We start from the raw sequence: 16,884 nt of genomic DNA, 5'->3' as shown, positions 1-16,884 counted from the left end.
TATCTGAGCCCACTGAGGTAAAAGCAGACGATCCCCAAAAGGAACCCTTGTCATCGAAATATTACCAAAACAAGAGTAAGAACTAATTGTAGCTGGAGAAGGACTTCCTAGTTTTTGATTCTGAAAAAAGAAAATCTCACTGCTATAGTTGCCATACTGGAAAGCAGAGAGAAATGTCATCAAGATTTCTGGCTCCTGTTCTGACAACTACATTGAAATATATGTAAATAAAAACATAATATTAAGAATTTGCAGTGTCAAGCAAGTAAAAAATTAGAAGCTGGAATTACGGGTCATTTTCTCCCATGGCATGTGTGTGTTGTGATGGCTATTTTTTTTTTTTTTTTTTCCTCCCAGTCATGCCCTTTCACTTGCGGGCATTGCTGAAGCGGGTGGTTTCCTATCATTTTTAGGAGTGGGGATTTGCAAAGAAAGGGATATTTTGAGGTTAAGACCATGAAATACAAATACAACCCAGGAGAATAAAACTTTATTTCTGCTGTTGACAGAAAATGCTTAGCAGATGATCTGAGCATAATTTTTCAGATAGCATTGAAAATGTCATTTTTGCGAGTGACGGTTTGCTGTCAGGAATCTGATTTGTAGAAATTGAAAACTTGGCTGCTGTAAAAGTCTGTGCAGAACTGTGATGGTGACAAAAGAAATATTGTAAAATGCTAATTACTCAAAAAACCCACCACCAAACCCAGCTAAACCCTCAAGCTGTAGCTCTTGATTTCAGGCTAAATGAGTTTTATTTAGCATATCCAAATATTAATTGAGAAGAATAAAAGTAAAGGTTATAGCAAATAAATTCTGTTTATGCCGTGCTCTTGGTGGTGACATGGGGGGAAAAACCCAAACAGTTTTATAGTGGAAATTTGTATCAAATGTATATAAAAGGATGAATTCTTGTGTTCAGCATAGTTACAACAGGGGTGTTAAGGGTACAGAAAATTTTCAGTACACTGAAGCAAATTATATTTTGATATATTATTTTGATATTAATTATTTATATTTTGAATATATTAGAATAGTATATTTTGATTAATTATTTTGATATTATTTTGATTTTTTTATATTATATTTTGGTATCTATATATATTGACTATAATTTTGATATTCAGTGGTGAAGATTACATGGGTACTTGACTTTGAAAAGACTGAAAGCACCAATGTAGTGGTTTTTTGTGTTTTAGAATACAAAGCTAAAATAAACCCCGCCATATTGAATTTCTAGTGCTGCCTAGGTTAGTCTTGGTGCTGGTTAGTCCTAGTGTTGGAATGACCAGTTGAAAAATGGAGAAGTATTCTGGTTGAGCCTTTTCTCAAAAAGAGACTATAGGCTATACCTGCACTAAAATGTTTTCTGAATGAGGGCTTTGAATGGACCAAACACCTTTTCCAGGGAGACTTAGCTAAGCAAAAAGTACCATTGGGGTGGGTTGCAGGGGGACATAAAACTCCTACGAGGTTTAGTTAGCTGTGGTCTAGAAAGTTCACCATTATATAATAAAAATGTTTGTTCTTGGGCTGTGGTTGCCATCTAGAGATGCTCTTGTCTTGTCTTTTCCTGACAGGTTTTCTCTCAAATTTGAAATTTGTCTATTTTTACAAGCCTTTTGCCATCTTGAGGGCATGTTTCAGATGTGCCAGGATTTTAAATAGTAGCACTGCTATTGTCTGACTGTTTCATCCTTTTGGGTCTGAAACTAGGCACAACATGAAGTTTCCTTTGCACAGTAATGAATGCTTGCTTTCAGTTCCTGGTGTCACATTCAGCCATTAGAACTATTTGCAGGAGAATTCTTTTATTGCCATTTGGAAGATGGCAAAGGCTTACTCAAGGAGTTAAGCTGAGCTTTCTGCTGTCAGATTGGCACCAAGTGCCTAAGCCATGCTGGGCTCCTCATCCTCTGTTTGCTGGTGCTGTCTGTGGGGAAGGCAATGTCTTCTCTACTGGTGCTCTGCTCGGGGAAAGGGGGAAGCTTTTCTGTAGCTGTATGAGATTTCAGGCATACGACAGGAATTACTGGATTGAACTGAACAGTGCAGGCTGAGGAAGACCAGCTCTTGTAGAAAATGATAGAGCTACTGCAGAGACCTTCTGCAGTTTCTCTGCGCTCTGCGGCCACAGCTCCTCTCTGGGGTACCCGGTGGGCCAGACACAGTTGCTCAAACGCATCCCAAAAATGCCAAATTTAGTTAATGCGCATGATCCAGCTCTGATGTACCTGAGTAGTAGACATCACTTCCCTGAAACAGAGGTTATTCCGTGTGCTGTGTGAAGGTGCTTGAAACTTTTGCCTGGCTAGAGGTACGGGAGTGGAAATTACAGGGTTTGACTGCTGTGGAGCAGCCTTTTGATGGGGGTTAGTTTACTGGGAAATCTCTGCAAACACATCAATGGAAAGGCTGGAAGCGTTAGGAAGGCTGCTAGCTTTGGCTGCACATGAGGTGATTGGGTGATACCTCTACATGATTTTTTGCCTGTAGATTTTGTTTGGAGGCATTCCATGAGACAGTAACAGCTTGGGCTATTCTAAATGGTTTCTGGAGTGCCATTTTTTGAGTGTGACAGTGACAGTCATGTCAGAAAGATGCTTAGTTTACCTTATTGCATGACGTGTTTCCAGCAAAAAGTGCTGAACGTGACCTCATGCTGAAGTCTCTTATAGTTTGAGTTCCCCCCCAAAATCTAGCTCTTGCAAGCAGGGAGGGAATAGCTACCAGAAGGCTTGGAGCTTTATCTGAAGATTTTTATATCTTAACCAGAAGCTGGCATCGTACTGATGCATGATTTTGAGTTATCACGACTTTGGGATAGGGAGAGGAGTTTAAATATTTATTCGTTGTGGTTTTATCTTTGAAAGAGATTTTTGGGGCAGAAGACAAGTTCTGTTTTTTTTATTACATTGGCTTCGTGGTACCCTGAACTGTCACACTTTGATAAGTTTACCACATAATCCAACAGAAAAGAGACAAAGGACCTACCCTCTGTGGTGACAAGTAAACTGAGTAAACTTCAGGGTTCTGCCCAGGGAGGTGGTGGAGTCTACTTCTCTGGAGAGATTCAAAACCCGCCTGGACAAGTTCCTGTGCAACCTGCTCTAGGTGGACCTGCTTTGGCAGGGGGGTTGGACTAGATGATCTCCAGAGGTTCCTTCCAACCCCATATCATTCTGTGATTCTGTTACCATTTCATCTGGGAATGTCATTGAGTTGAAATCTGGTAAATATAGCAGAATACGATGAGAAGGGACATTGTCCTACCCTGAGTTTTCTATTTGGTTTTATCAGGTGATAAATCATCTGCTGAGGAAGCTGTCGGGCGGCTGCCTCTGGGGCTGACCCTGTGTACAGGAGGAGGTACCTGCGCTGTGAGAGGGGCAGAGCAAGCCAGGGCGCTGTGGTGGTTCCGAGTCCTGCTTCCCAGGGAATGGCACTGCCTGTAGAGAGGCTGATTTTTAATGGCATGGTAATAAAGAGTGGTATTAGGCTTCCAGAAGTGTTACTGGGTGACACTAGTGGAGGCTCAAAAAAAACCACTTTAAAGAGCACTTTAGAAGGTGCTGTTGTAGAGCCTTTAGGGATCTGTATTTGTTGGAAAGGAAAAGTCTTTTGGTTATGGTATGGCTAGTTGTACGACAAATCACGCAGGTACCTTATTTTGACCTAGTAAAAAGGGGACTGTAAGGATGACAAAAATTAGATCTGTAAACTTAGAGTATATGCCATTTAGTCAATTTGAGTAATCCAGCCCTGCTGTATTTGAGAGTGTGTTGGGAATTTTAGCACGAAGTTTAGTAAAGGTCAACTGAGTTACAATTTGAGTACATAGGCAGTGTATGGAAGCAATCAGAGAGAGCAGGTGCATGACTATGTTTTTTCCTGCTGCTGAAGATGGGCTAGGAAACTAGTTTAGTCTGAATGAGGGTTGGTCAGGCCTTTGAAGGCATGACTGATATGCATCACCATAATTTTATTTCCTTTGCTTTGCATTCACATCTGTCTCTTGGGAATAACCCTTTCTGTTAAACAGGGATTAAGACTTCCTATCTTTGAATATTAGTGCAGAAAGACTGATTTAGGAAGACTCTGGAGCAGGAAGGGGGACCCAACCAATTTAGTTCATGATATTTTCTTGTTCAAAATAATTATTGGCATTTAAAGAGATTATCTATGAATTTGCATGCTTGTTTAAGCATTAATGGGTAGTCTCACACATAATGGCAGAGTAATGTATGATAATCTGTTATGTAGTGATTAGAAAGGGTATTGCCAAGTGGCTTAGGTATCTTTTTGAGGATGTGCCAGACCATAATCAAAACATTCTTGGATTGGGATGATAGGGTAAGATTATAAGCAAGTTTGTTGCAACGTGGAAGTATATGGGATTTTAAATGACAGGAGTGAGAATCCAAAAACTTTGAAAGAGCGTTTCTGTTCTTCTGAATGATGCAAAAGATACTGTAAAAAAAAAAAAAATTACTGTGAAAGGATATTTTTTACCATGTATTTATTACGGGCAGATGTGTCAGGAGAAGACTTGTGTGACGTGAAATTCATGTCAAAATATGAGTTTTTTGAAAGGCAAAGTAGAATCGGCTAGTCCTGGACCAGGGTTTATGTCATTATACAAATAAAGTTAGCAACGAAATGTGGGCAGGTAAGGCAAAGTATAGTGTCTGAAATAACTACTCCGGAGTTTTTTGAGATATGGATATTCCAGATACACAATCTCTGCAGATTTCAGTGCAACTCTTTGTGCATCCTCAAATTACATAGCTGTTGAAGGTCTCCCTTCACACATGGTCCTGGGTTCTGCAGTAGATGTGATTAGGGTCTGTAAATATTGTGTGAATTCTTAAAAGGCTCCCCAGAATCATATGCAAATTTAAGTATGGCACGCTTAACTTAATAAAGAGGGTTTTAAACTTTAAGTACTTTAATGAAGAAATTTGTTTTAAAGGCCAAATGGCTTACCCAAAAATCCCAATGGCATAGCTCAGACTATACTCTGCCTTAAGACAGTTGTTTTCCTTACACAGCAAGTAAGTTTTCCTTGTAACTAATGTTCTTTAGCTTAGTGTGAATTACGTTTTTTAACAGCACTTTATCTTAAAAGTTTTTGAAAGCATATGAATTTTAGGAATTATTTAGTATTACTAGTATTTTTCCAATTCCTATATAGAGAGCACTCCTCAACATGTGGTTTCTTTCTTGAGGACTTTACTTTGAGCAATCAGCATACAATAAAACACATTTAAATATTTTTAAATATTCAAAAAATTGTAAATATATTGTATCCCTCATTCTGATGTTGTAAATTAGATGTCTTGATGCAGAAGGAGTGGAACTTGAAAATGGCTATTCCTTTTGATCTGCTTGGCTTTGGACTGTTTTCACAAGAAAACATAGAGCCGGCACAATCCACTCTCACTTTAGATGGGCTGGAATAATTTGGGTTGCATCCTTACTGAGATTTGTTTTGCAAGACTCAAGTCTGTCTTTCCAAAAACTGGTCAGTGCTTCTGTGCCCGTACCTTTCTCACTGGCAGAGGCTGTGCTGGGAGATGTGGTGGTTGAAGCCTGACCTGGAGAAGATGGGCACAGGTCTGGCCATGAGGGTGCTCCTCAGTGCAGTTGCTTCACCACCTGGCTGCTGACTTCAGTTACTTGTTCAAGGCAACTAGAATTTTGCAAACCTTGCTTAGGCATTAACCAGGGGCAGCAGGTTAGAGCTGATTCATGCCAGGATATCAGTGGGGGTCTTGGTGAGTGTACTGACAACACTACACTCTTCTTTACTGGCTCTGAAAATGATGTAACAGCCAGTGTTTGGGAAATACTTGGACATCATCAGAGATGAGGGAATTGCACACTGTTTTGTTAGTTATATGGGGAATGAGAAAACCACTTTCTGTTACATACCCAACGCAGGAAGTTAAGACGCTGCAGAGAGCAGCAGCCTGCTGTTTGGTAGATGACTGAGAGAGTCTCTGCTTGCTTCCTACACTGCTAGAATTTACAGAAAATAGTAGGTGGTAATTTTCTGCAGATGCTGCACTGTTCCTAAGTATTACCAGAAAGAAAAGTATAACGTGGATTAAAAGGGTCTAAGAAGTCCCTTGTCTTTAGGAACTCTTCCCTTAGGTTTTACTTTTAATGTGCCTGAACTGAATTCCTCTCATGTGCTGTTAGGGGAGCCATACCTGTGTCCAGAATTGGAGTTAAGCCACCTGTGACCTTACACAAGGGTTATGCTCAGTCCTGCCTGTTGCCTTCTTGTCTTAGGGTAGCACCTGTGGTGATGTACTAGAACTAATACTTCTCTGGTAGAGTTACTGCTTGTTGGCACAAGATGGTAGCAGTTGCTTTTGACAGTCTAGAACTTTTCAACTTCTCTGAATGGGGATTCCAATAAAGAAGCTAAAGTCCCCTCTCTCCTTCCCTGAAGCCTCTTCACCTTGTTTGTTGGGCTACTTGTGTGCTATGCTTATTAAAACAGGTTCTTGACATACATCAAAAAAACCAACATGTTTCTGGGCCATGATTTTCATGTAATTTTTCTTTTGGGCCTTTAAAGCTATCCACATTTCCATCAAAACCTGCCTTTGGGAGGAGAAGTGATGTAAGAGCTTAGGAAACAGAGGATTCTTTTAAGCTTCTGGGACCAGCAGGTGATTCCATATGAGCTGAAGTTGAGTTAGACTTTGTGATGAATATGAGATCATAAATTGGAAACTTCAGCAGGTAAATAGCCTCAAGTGTGTTCGAACATACCATGTGCTGGAACTGACTACGAAGGAACATAATCACCACTGAATCTGCACTTTTTTGTGAGGATTATTGGACGTTACCTCTTATGCTTAGATATGTTGATCTCTTTGGAACAATCTCCTTTGATGTTAAAAGCATATGTTGACACCAGTTGTGTGTGTATGAGGGACTTAACTGTGGGCTCCATAACTAGAGTAATTTCTTTTTAAGGTATTCTAGCTACTCACTAGAAACTACACTTAAGTATTTTCCTTATCCTTGATACAAACTTTACGCAGTTAGTGAGGGCAGAGCAACTGATGCTCCAACGAGGATGTAGCTTTACTTGAAAGAGAAGGGAAGGGAATGGTTGCTGGAGTGTGGGTATCTGACTTGTTCCTTTACTGCAGTGAACTTGAAACAACTTTGGCCTAGGTTATTCTTGTTGGTTCTTCAGTATTTATTCGTGGCTTTCAACTTCTGTGTTGACATTGTGAAAATAGACGGACATGGTTTTCAGAGAATGTAATCTCTGATTCCTCATGGGAAAATCGCACCAGTAGTATAAGGCCCTGCCCTGTGGGGTTTTCCAAACACACAAACCTGTTTGTGTTCCAGTTTTTCTGAGGTGATATCTGTATCTTTGGCTTGTTAAACTTGGGAAAATGATGCTGAGAGGTTACCAGCTCATTTCAGGTTACCCTAAAACTTAAACCTTAGTTTAGTTTAGGAATATCTTGATGAGTCTGAAAGGCAACATGCTTCAAATTGGACTGTCAGTTATAGGGGCATAGGTGTGTATCTGATGAGCAAGCTTTTCTCTTGAAAGGTGAGCTTCTTGTTCTAATACACCTCTATAATCAACTTCAGGCTAATTTAAATAGTTCAGTAGTATGGCACTAACATGTGGAACATGTGGCATTATCTGCCACTAAGTTCAGTCATGCTGTGTGCCACAGTAGCTTTAGGAAAAAAACAGTCACCCTCTCCAACCTTAACCAGCAGTCAATTGTACTGGACATTTCATCTCTGCTAAACTGTTGAATTGTTGACTTGATTAAACTGGTGTTAATACCCTTTTCAGATGCAGCCTTAATCTGTGTGCCATAGAATTGGTGGTTTGTGGCCCAGTAGAAGGACTAATCTGCTTGCAGATCTTGGAACTCATATTTTTCTCTCTGATTTAGAGATCTACAGTCTGTGTGTTGATGTGTTGGATGGGGAGGAGCTAGGTCATCTATTTCCAGGCAGGAGAGACTATAGAGTATTTTTTGGGTTGGAAGTGACCTTTAAAAATCATCCAGCCCCCCCTCCCCTGCCGTGGGCAGGGACATCTTCCACTAGGTCAGGCTGCCTAAAGCCCCCTCCAACCTGACCATGAGCACTTCCAGGGTGGGGTATCCACAACTCCTCTGGGCAACCTATTCCTAGGGATGGTTAAAAGCTCTCTCTTCAGTTGATGGTAATGCTGCTGGCCTTGCCCTTGCCAGGGTTTGTGAACACACTGGCACGTGGCTTCAGCAGAAGGTGCTCAGCTAAAAAACTGCCACACAAAAGGCAGACTGAGGGTGTGTCTAGCTCCCTGTACCCTGCAGTGGCCGGCTGTGGACACTTGGGAGAAAAGCAGTAAAATCACGGTAGAGGTGATAGTCTTTCCTCTCTCTATTGTTCCAGTAGTCTCTTATTCAGGAATGTCCTTAAATAGTGGCTTCCGGGACTCCAGTTCTTAGTATTACTGCAAAGCCTGTGCCTTCTATGGACCTATCTAATCTTATTTTTAAATGCAGCTTTTTTGCCTTTGTGTGGAAGGTTATGTTGTATGGAAGCACTTCCTTTTGGTTTGCTTATGAACATTTTAGTGGTAAGTTGTAGCCTTGCATTGGGAACACCACCATCTCCATATGGTTCATGACTGTAGACTGTTCTCAATGGAAACAGTCTGCAGTGGCTCCCACATTGTCTTTTCAGACTTATCCTGCAGCAGTGATCAGTCCATGAAAAGAAGCACAGAATGTCAGACACTGGGGTTCAATTCAGGCAGTGTCAGATCAGTAATCAGTACCTGCTAGTGAGACTGTAATAATGGGAGAAACTGGGATCAGTTGTGTGCAAGAAGGATGAATTTGAGCAAAAGTGGACAATGGTCTTAATGATGCTTTCAGCATTCGTTGGATGGGAGGAGACAAGCAGAGATTTAATCCAGCACCTGCCTGTAGATGAAACTGCTGCTGTCCCTTGTGGATGAGGTGTCTTGAACACCCAGGAGGGTGACACAAGAGCAAATGGTTATGAAATGGACACAAACCCAATTAAATTAGAGATCAAAAGATAAGTGAGCATTAGAGCAGTAAGATCCTGGCATAGCCATCCTAAGCCATTCTAGAGAAGGAAAAAAAGAGCAATTATTTTGATGGTACCGTAAAGCTGCAAAAGGGAAATAAATGAATGGGTGTTTACAGTGGTAATTAGTGTAGTCTGTCTCCCTTTTACCCCATCCAGCCCGGCAAACGTCTGCCCTGATGTCTTCTGCAGCTGTTGATTAGTTCTGGCGTGTGCAATGTAAAAAAACGTATGAAATAAACAGCTGGGAATGGCACCTGGGTTGAGCCCTGGCTGGTGAGGGAAATTAAAAGGCATCTTTGGCCTACCCTCCAAAAGTCCTTGGTGTGGTTATAGCATCTTTTCTGGGACAAAGTCCGAAACTGTAGTGAGCTGTATGTGCTTTCATGAGCTGGAAGGAAAAGCCCGTGAGCTGTGGTTGGCAGATCACAGAATCTTCATGGTTGGAAGGGACCTTTGAGATCGAGTACAACCACAAAAAAACCCACAAACAAACAAAAAACAAACAACAAAACAAAAAAAATCCCCAAAAAACCAAACCCACAAAACACCACACACCACACCCACCCACAGACACAACCCAACAATCTCAGGCACTAGAGCATGCCCTGAAGTGCCATGTCTACACACTTCTTAAATACCTCCAGGGATGGTGACTCCACCACCTCCCTGGGCAGGCTGTTCCAGTGCCTGACCACCCTATCAGTAAAGTAATTCTTCCTAATATCTAATCTAAACCTCCCCTGCCGCAACTTCAGACCATTTCCTCTGGTCCTGTCATTGTTCCCTTGGGAGAAGAGTCCAACACCCACCTCTCTACAACCTCCTTTCAGGTAGTTGTAGAGGGCCATGAGGTCCCCCCTCAGCCTTCTCTTCTCCAAACTAAACATGCCCAGTTCCCTCAGCCTCTCCTCATAGGAGTTGTTCTCTAGACCCCCTACCAGCTTGGTGGCTCTCCTCTGGACACGGTCCAGCAGCTCAGTGTCCTTCCTGTAGTGAGGGGCCCAGAACTGGACACAGCACTCGAGGTGAGGCCTCACCCGTGCCGAGTACAGAGGCACCGTCACTTCCCTACTCCTGCTGGCCAAGCTATTCCTGATACAGGCCAGGATGCCGTTGGCCTTCTTGGCCACCTGGGCACACGGCCGGCTCATGTTAAGCCGGCTGTCCACCAACACCCCCAGGTCCTTTTCTGCTGGGCAGCTTTCCAGCCACTCTTCCACAAGCCTGTAGCGTTGCCTGGGGTTGTTGTGACCAAAATGCAGGACCCGGCACTTGGCCTTATTAAACCTCATCCCATTGGCCTTGGCCCATTGATCCAACCTGTCCAGATCCCTCTGTAGAGTCTTCCGACCCTCAAGCAGATCAACACTCCCACCTAGTTTGGTGTCATCTGCAAACTTACTGAGGGTGCACTCAATCCCCTTATCCAGCTTATCAATAAAGATATTAAACAAGACTGGCCCCAAAACTGAGCCCTGAGGGACACCACTGGTGACCGGGTGCCAACTGGATTTCACCCCATTAATCACAACTCCCTGGGCACGGCCATCCAGCCAGTTTTTTACCCAGTGAAGAGTACACTTGTCTATGCCATGATTCGCCAGCTTCTCCAGGAGAACGCTGTGGGGGACGGTGTCAAAGGCCTTACGTTTGTAAGGTCCAGGTAGACAACATCCACAGCCTTCCCCGCATCGAAAAGGCGGGTCACATGGTCATAGAAGGAGATCAAGTTGGTTAAGCAGGACCTCCCTTTCATAAACCCATGCTGGCTGGTGCGGATCCCTTGGCTGCCCTGCACTTGCCGTGAGAGCTCACTCAAGATGATCCTCTCCATGATCTTTCCCAGTACCGGGAAAGTCCTCCAGGTGACCACAAGCAGTAATCGATGAAAAGAGATACTGTGGAGCAGAAGGTCTGCGGTCTTTACAGAGCACAGGACTTAGATCTGTGGTGTGACTTCTCTTGCATCCCAAAATCCTGCGTATGAATGCTTCAACAGGCAAACTTCAGGCATGGTGAGACTAGTAAAGTGTAGGTTCTACTAGTCTAGGTGACGTGTCTGATCTTAGTGATTTGAAGCAATTGAGATAAACTGAAGTGGGTCAGATGGCCAGGTCATTTTGTTTGGGGTTTATTTTGTTTGCTTGTGGTGGTGGTGTTACTTTTGACTGGTTGTTTTATTTCCCACTTCTGCCCGCAGTAGTGCTGTTCACCAGCTCCTTCATTAGACCCTTCGAAGTGGAGGGAAACTGCCGTTGTACAGCTCCTTCTTAGCTAAATCTACACTTTTTTTACCCTTTTGTCGGGGGTCATTTTTCAAAGTCCTGTAGATTTCTCTCAAGCACTCTTCCGCTTTGCTTACTGCAGCATTCAGCTCTGGTTGCAATGGTCCTACTGGATGAGGAGGGCTCAGCGCCAAGTTGTGAAGACTTAATTCCCTTTCTTTCCTTAGGCAGTACCTTTATGTACACTGCAAGCGAGCATAAGCCAGTGCTGCCACCAGAAATAGCCACTGTGTGGTTACTCTGTGAGCTGTCCTGGGAAAGCATGTCTCTGTAAAAACTACCACTTCCTCTATGTTTGGTACTAAATTGATGCCCGGTGCAGTTTTGCAGTGACTGTCCCCTGCTGTCCCACGTGCCGCCACTGCGAAGCTGACATGACTCGCATCCCCTTTTAAACCAACAACAAATTCAGTTTACGTTAATATGCGAGTGAGCTGTGGTGTTTGAGGCTTGTTGTTTAGAGCCTCACTATATTTAACAGCAAGGGCTAGAAGGGTTATGGCCTCAACAGTTTGGAGGTGGAAGGGGGCATGTGGCCAGTAGCCTCTTCAAGTCCGTGGCCCTACATTTCTCTGGTCTGGTTGCTCTGTAGTACACTAGCCAGTCTTCGACAACCACATGGGTGTGGTGTGGACAAATCTAGCTGTAATTTCTCATTTTATCACGGAGTGGATAGTCTCTTGACAATGACAGCATAGTCTCCTGGCAGTGCTGCAGTGATCCAGAGGTAGGATGTTGGAGCCAGGAAGGTGGCGCACTTGGATCTGACCACGCAGTTCAGCTCGGCCCTCGTAGCCCATGCCTGGTTTCAGGTGGCCAAGTAGCCTTCTGCACCTCGTGGTGGATGTCTGCGTGTTGACGGGGCAGGGGCTCGTCACCACTGCCAGCACCAGTGTTCAGGTTGAATACTGTCAGCCAGCGCTGCCCAGCGGCGCTGTGGGGCAACCTAACAGAGGGTGCCCAGCGTATGCTGGCCTAAATGGTCTTCAGGGTGGAGAAATTTGGTAATGATTGATTATTACATTAACGAGAAACAAATTGGGTGCACCCAAAGGGGGGAAATACATTGTTTGAAGACAATGTTTGAAACTTTCAAAGTATGATTTCAGTATTTACTCTCTGATCATTGCACACTGAGTTGTGGTAGGTGTGATGTAAATCAATCTCAGAGAGATCTGCACGTACCAAATAGCAAATCTTTGAGGTATAAGGTGCGTTGTTTTCAGAGGTTTGTATCTAATTTGATGCTGTTTAACAGCAAAAGAATGGAAAAGTTACTGATTCATCACTGGTGAAGCTAATCTGTAAACCAGTAGCCATTTGCTTTTTGTAGCACGTGAAGCTGCTTGTGTTGTTTTTGGGGGTGGGTGTGTGTGTGTGTACTACTCACTATTTGCATATTTGTATATGCAAATACAAGCCCTGAATACACTGCAGAGGCAACTGTGCAGTGATGTTTGCATATGTAAAATAGGCTGTGCTGAAGTATATGGACTAAAACCTGTGTGGAGTAAAACTACACAGCTGTACCATAATTTTATATCAGCTATTTAAATGACATTTAAATACTTTCACAGTGCTGGTCTGTGTTTGCCTTCAGCTTTAGTCTTGCAGCAAAGAAACGGTTTTTGAAAAAGAAACTGTTACAAAAGTTCCTTGAGTCTAAGCATTTCTGCTGTGTAATGTTAGTGTAGAGGGGGCATTGGTCTCAGGTATACTTAAAATATTTGAAATTTTGTTTCATAATTTTTGTGCCTGTAGCTAGAACTGTGAAGCTCTAGCTTGGAATGTTAAATTATTGGGAATTTAAGGTAACAGGTTTGGGGTTTTTTTTTTCTTCTCTTAAGAAAGAAAAAGTGTATCAGAGCTAAGTCTACTTCATTTTGGGTGGAGTTGGGTGGGAAAGGGTTATTAACCTTACGTTTTAAATGGGAAAATTCTTCACATTCAGAAAATATTAAACGAAACCTGTAGAATAATACTGGCTTTCCAAACTTCTGTTTCTGGGCTTTACCCCTGGACTTACCCTTATTCCCCCAAGAGGCAGGGTTCGTTTGGTTGGTTTTTTTTCTTCAAAGGTTGGGAATTTGGGACAGGTAGTGAAGCTTCCAGTTGATAAAAAGTTTTCTTATTTCCATATTATAGTTAATTAAATGTTCAAGTGTTAGGCAAATGTTAACAGTTACTTGTAAGTAGCTGATTTTCTGGCATGTTTGCAAATTATTTTTAACTAATAATGCATGTGGCTGAAATCTAAAATAGTGTCTTTGCATTTCTTTTGTGTGACTTTCATACTAACCTGACTGATGAACGAACATACACTGAAGGAATTGGTAAATTGTCCACTGCCGATGGTAAAGCCTTCGCAGATCCTGAGGTTCTCCGAAGATTGACGTCCTCTGTCAGCTGTGCGCTGGATGAAGCTGCTGCTGCATTGACACGGATGAGAGCAGAGAACAATCACAATGCAGGACAAGTGGACAAGTATGTATTGATCACTCCCCACCCCCCCATTTCCCAACTATAGAATGTAAGTTTGTATTTTTAATTTCAATTTCAGTTAATTTTATAGTTGGTACTTGGTAATGTATCTGCTCTACTACTAGCAGAAGCAAAGTTACTGAATCCGAAGGTGTAACTACTGTCCCATCAAGTTACTAACTTTAAAGTGTAAGAGAAAAATATGAAAAATGTTACTTTCTAACCTGCTGCACTTTCTTGTACTAGACAGCTGGTTTCTTTTTCAAAAATGAGTTAAATTCTTAGCTGTAGAAGAGTTGGTGATAGCTCTCTAACTACTGCCTCAGCATACTTTGTTGGAAACTAATGATTCTAGTTCACTGCAGAAGTTGGAAGAGAATGCTAGTACTTAACAGGGCAGCGATTTGCCCTGGGGTCTTGCTCAGCAACTTAGGGGAAAATGAAACTGTATTATCTGATAACTTTTTGTAACTGATAATTAATGAAGATGGCATTTAATTCCCATGGTGATAGAACTGAGGATTTGTTTTATGTTGTCAAAAGCTTTCTTCTGCTTGGTAATTTCAAACCATCTTTTGGGGCCCTGAAATATTTTCTACTCTAACAAGTGATGCAAATAGTTCATAAAGTGTGATGGTGTGACTGCCTACACTGTTGATCTGCAGATCTAAGATAAAAAAATTGAAAGTCTTAAGTTTCCTTTCATATGGATGTCCTCTGAAATTCAGACTTGGGATTTGCAAAACAAAGTGCTTACAGTAAGGGTCTTGAGTCGTTGCTCAAAATGTAAATACAAATATAGAACAAATATAGTTTAATTTCCTAACTGAACCTAGAGAAATTACTTGTGGGTCAAAACATGGGGAGATGAATATATGCTGGAGGAGCATCCTTGAACATAAAAAGGAAGCAAACGAGGTTGAAGCAGGCCAGGTGGCCCATGGGGAATATAGAGACAATGTCCAAGCATATAGGGATGAGATTAGGAAAGCCAGAGTCTACCTGGAGTTGAATCTGGCAAAGGGCATGACAGGCAACAAGATATACTAATGTGAGGATATCAACTGTGAAAGGAAGATGAGGGAAGATGTGGGCCTGACGCAGAGTATGACAAGGGACCTAGTGGTAGGGACACGGAAAAGAAGTCATGAATGCTGCCTTTGCTTTGGGCTTTACTGGAGAGATTTACTTTCAGGAATCCCAAGCCCCTGAGACGAGTGGGAAGGTCTGGACCAAGGAGGGCTTGCCCTTGGTTGATATCAGGTCAGAGAGCATTTAAACAGGTTGGACATAGTCCAGTGGACAAGTTCATGGGACCTGATAGGATGCACCCATCAGTACTGACGGAGCTAGGTGATGTCACTGCAAGGCCGGTCTCCATTTATTTGAAAGGTCATGAGGAATGAGGGAGGTTCCTGAGGACTGGAAGAAAGCAAATGTCACCCTTGTCCTCAAGAAGGGTAAGAAAGAAGATCCAAAGGACTTATAGGCAGGTACCTAAAAAAACAACATGGAGCAAATCTTCCTGGAAGCCATTGTCTAACACAGTAAGTATAAAATGATGGTGGGAAGTGGTCAGCATGGTTTTACAAAGGGGAGATCAATCCTGACCTGATAGCCTTCAGCAATGAGATGGCTACATTGGTAGATGAGAGAAGAGCAGTGGGGGCTGTTTATATTGATTTAAGCAAGTCCTTTACACTGTTTCCTACAGCATCCTGTGGGACAAGCTGATGAAGTACAGACCAGATGGGTGGACAATGAGGTGGACTGAAAACTTCCAAACTACTAGGCTCAGAGTTGTTAGTACCACAAAGTCCAGGTGAAGGCAAGTTGCTAGTGATGTACTCCAGCGGATGGTATTGGGGTTAGTACTGCTTAACGTCTTCATCAGTGACACTCATGATGGTAGAGAGTGCATCCTCAGCAAGTTTGCAGATGATACAAAACTGAAAGGCGTGGTTGATGGACCAGATGGTTGTGCTGCCATTCAGAGGGACCTTGACAAGCTGAAGAAAGGGTCCCACAGGAATCTTATGAAATTCAACACAGGGAAATGTAAAGTCTTGCACCTGGGGAGGAATGTCTCTGTGCATTGGTATGGATGGGGAGGGCTGAATGTCTGGAAATCAACTTTGGAGAAAAAGACCTGAGTTTCATGGTGGACAGCAAGTGGAACATGAGCCAGTAATGCACCCTTGGAGCAAAGGTCAACAGAATCCTGTGCTTCATTTGGAAGAGCATCGCGGTGGCATTCTTACCACTTTTACAAAATGTCTTGGAAATATCTCAAAGGGAACCTGAGCAGAGAGCAAACTGGGAGGCCTCTTGAAGTGCCTGGGTCAAGTAGAATAAACTACGAGTCTTGTTTTCAATGGCTTTTTCCCAGAGCATGTTTTGTTTTGCTGCGGTTCTGTATTATATGAGGTGGCTTAAGGTCATCTTCTGAGAATGTTGGATCAGTTTCAGGATTTGTCTCGCAGGTTATGGTGTTGGGTGGCTCCTGTTTCTAAAGGCTGGACTATGGGTGTGCAAAAGTGTGTGAACCACCCCCCTTCCCACTGGCTGAAGGTGGGATCCTGAGCTGCAAATGCCAGGTTAGGTGTGGTTTGGAGCATGGCTGTGTGACGGACACACAGCTCTCCCATACCACCTCCAAGGAGAAGGTAGCAGGTGTCCTGCGGCCTTTTGCTGGGATCCCATTGCTTCAGAGCAGGGATTTGACTGTGTAGCCAAATAATAAGCTTTACCAAAATAACAATTTTATTTTGCTTAAAATACTTGGGGATTACAATGCAAATGTAAACGAACAGATACTGGTCAGATCAGATCTCAGCTTTTATCTAGCAGCTGCCAGCACAGTTTATTTCATTTTGGGGTATATAGCAAATTAGTTTCAAAATAGGGACTTGCACAGTTTAAGCATTACAATCTTTGAACAATTGAAAATTGAAACTTGTATGCTTTCTTGAGGGAACTTTGTGCACAAATGGATATCTTCTTCATTGTCAGT

The 16,884-nt window shown here is 42.6% G+C and overlaps 1 protein-coding gene across 1 annotated transcript in view; it reads left to right on the top strand.

Annotated features, from left to right (window-relative positions):
- The window catches only part of ANKHD1 (ankyrin repeat and KH domain containing 1), a 117,795-nt gene that overhangs the window by 31,968 nt on the left and 68,943 nt on the right, over positions 1-16,884 (top strand). The window contains exon 3 of the mRNA XM_074155688.1: positions 13,718-13,874. Coding sequence (XP_074011789.1) covers positions 13,718-13,874 — 157 coding nt within the window. The remainder of the gene's footprint in view (positions 1-13,717; positions 13,875-16,884) is intronic.

Source organism: Numenius arquata, chromosome 11 (genome assembly GCF_964106895.1).
Source record: "Numenius arquata chromosome 11, bNumArq3.hap1.1, whole genome shotgun sequence".
Classification (NCBI taxonomy): domain Eukaryota; kingdom Metazoa; phylum Chordata; class Aves; order Charadriiformes; family Scolopacidae; genus Numenius; species Numenius arquata.
The sequence above is the reverse complement of the archived record's forward strand: the minus strand, read 5'-3'. Positions and strand labels throughout refer to the sequence as shown.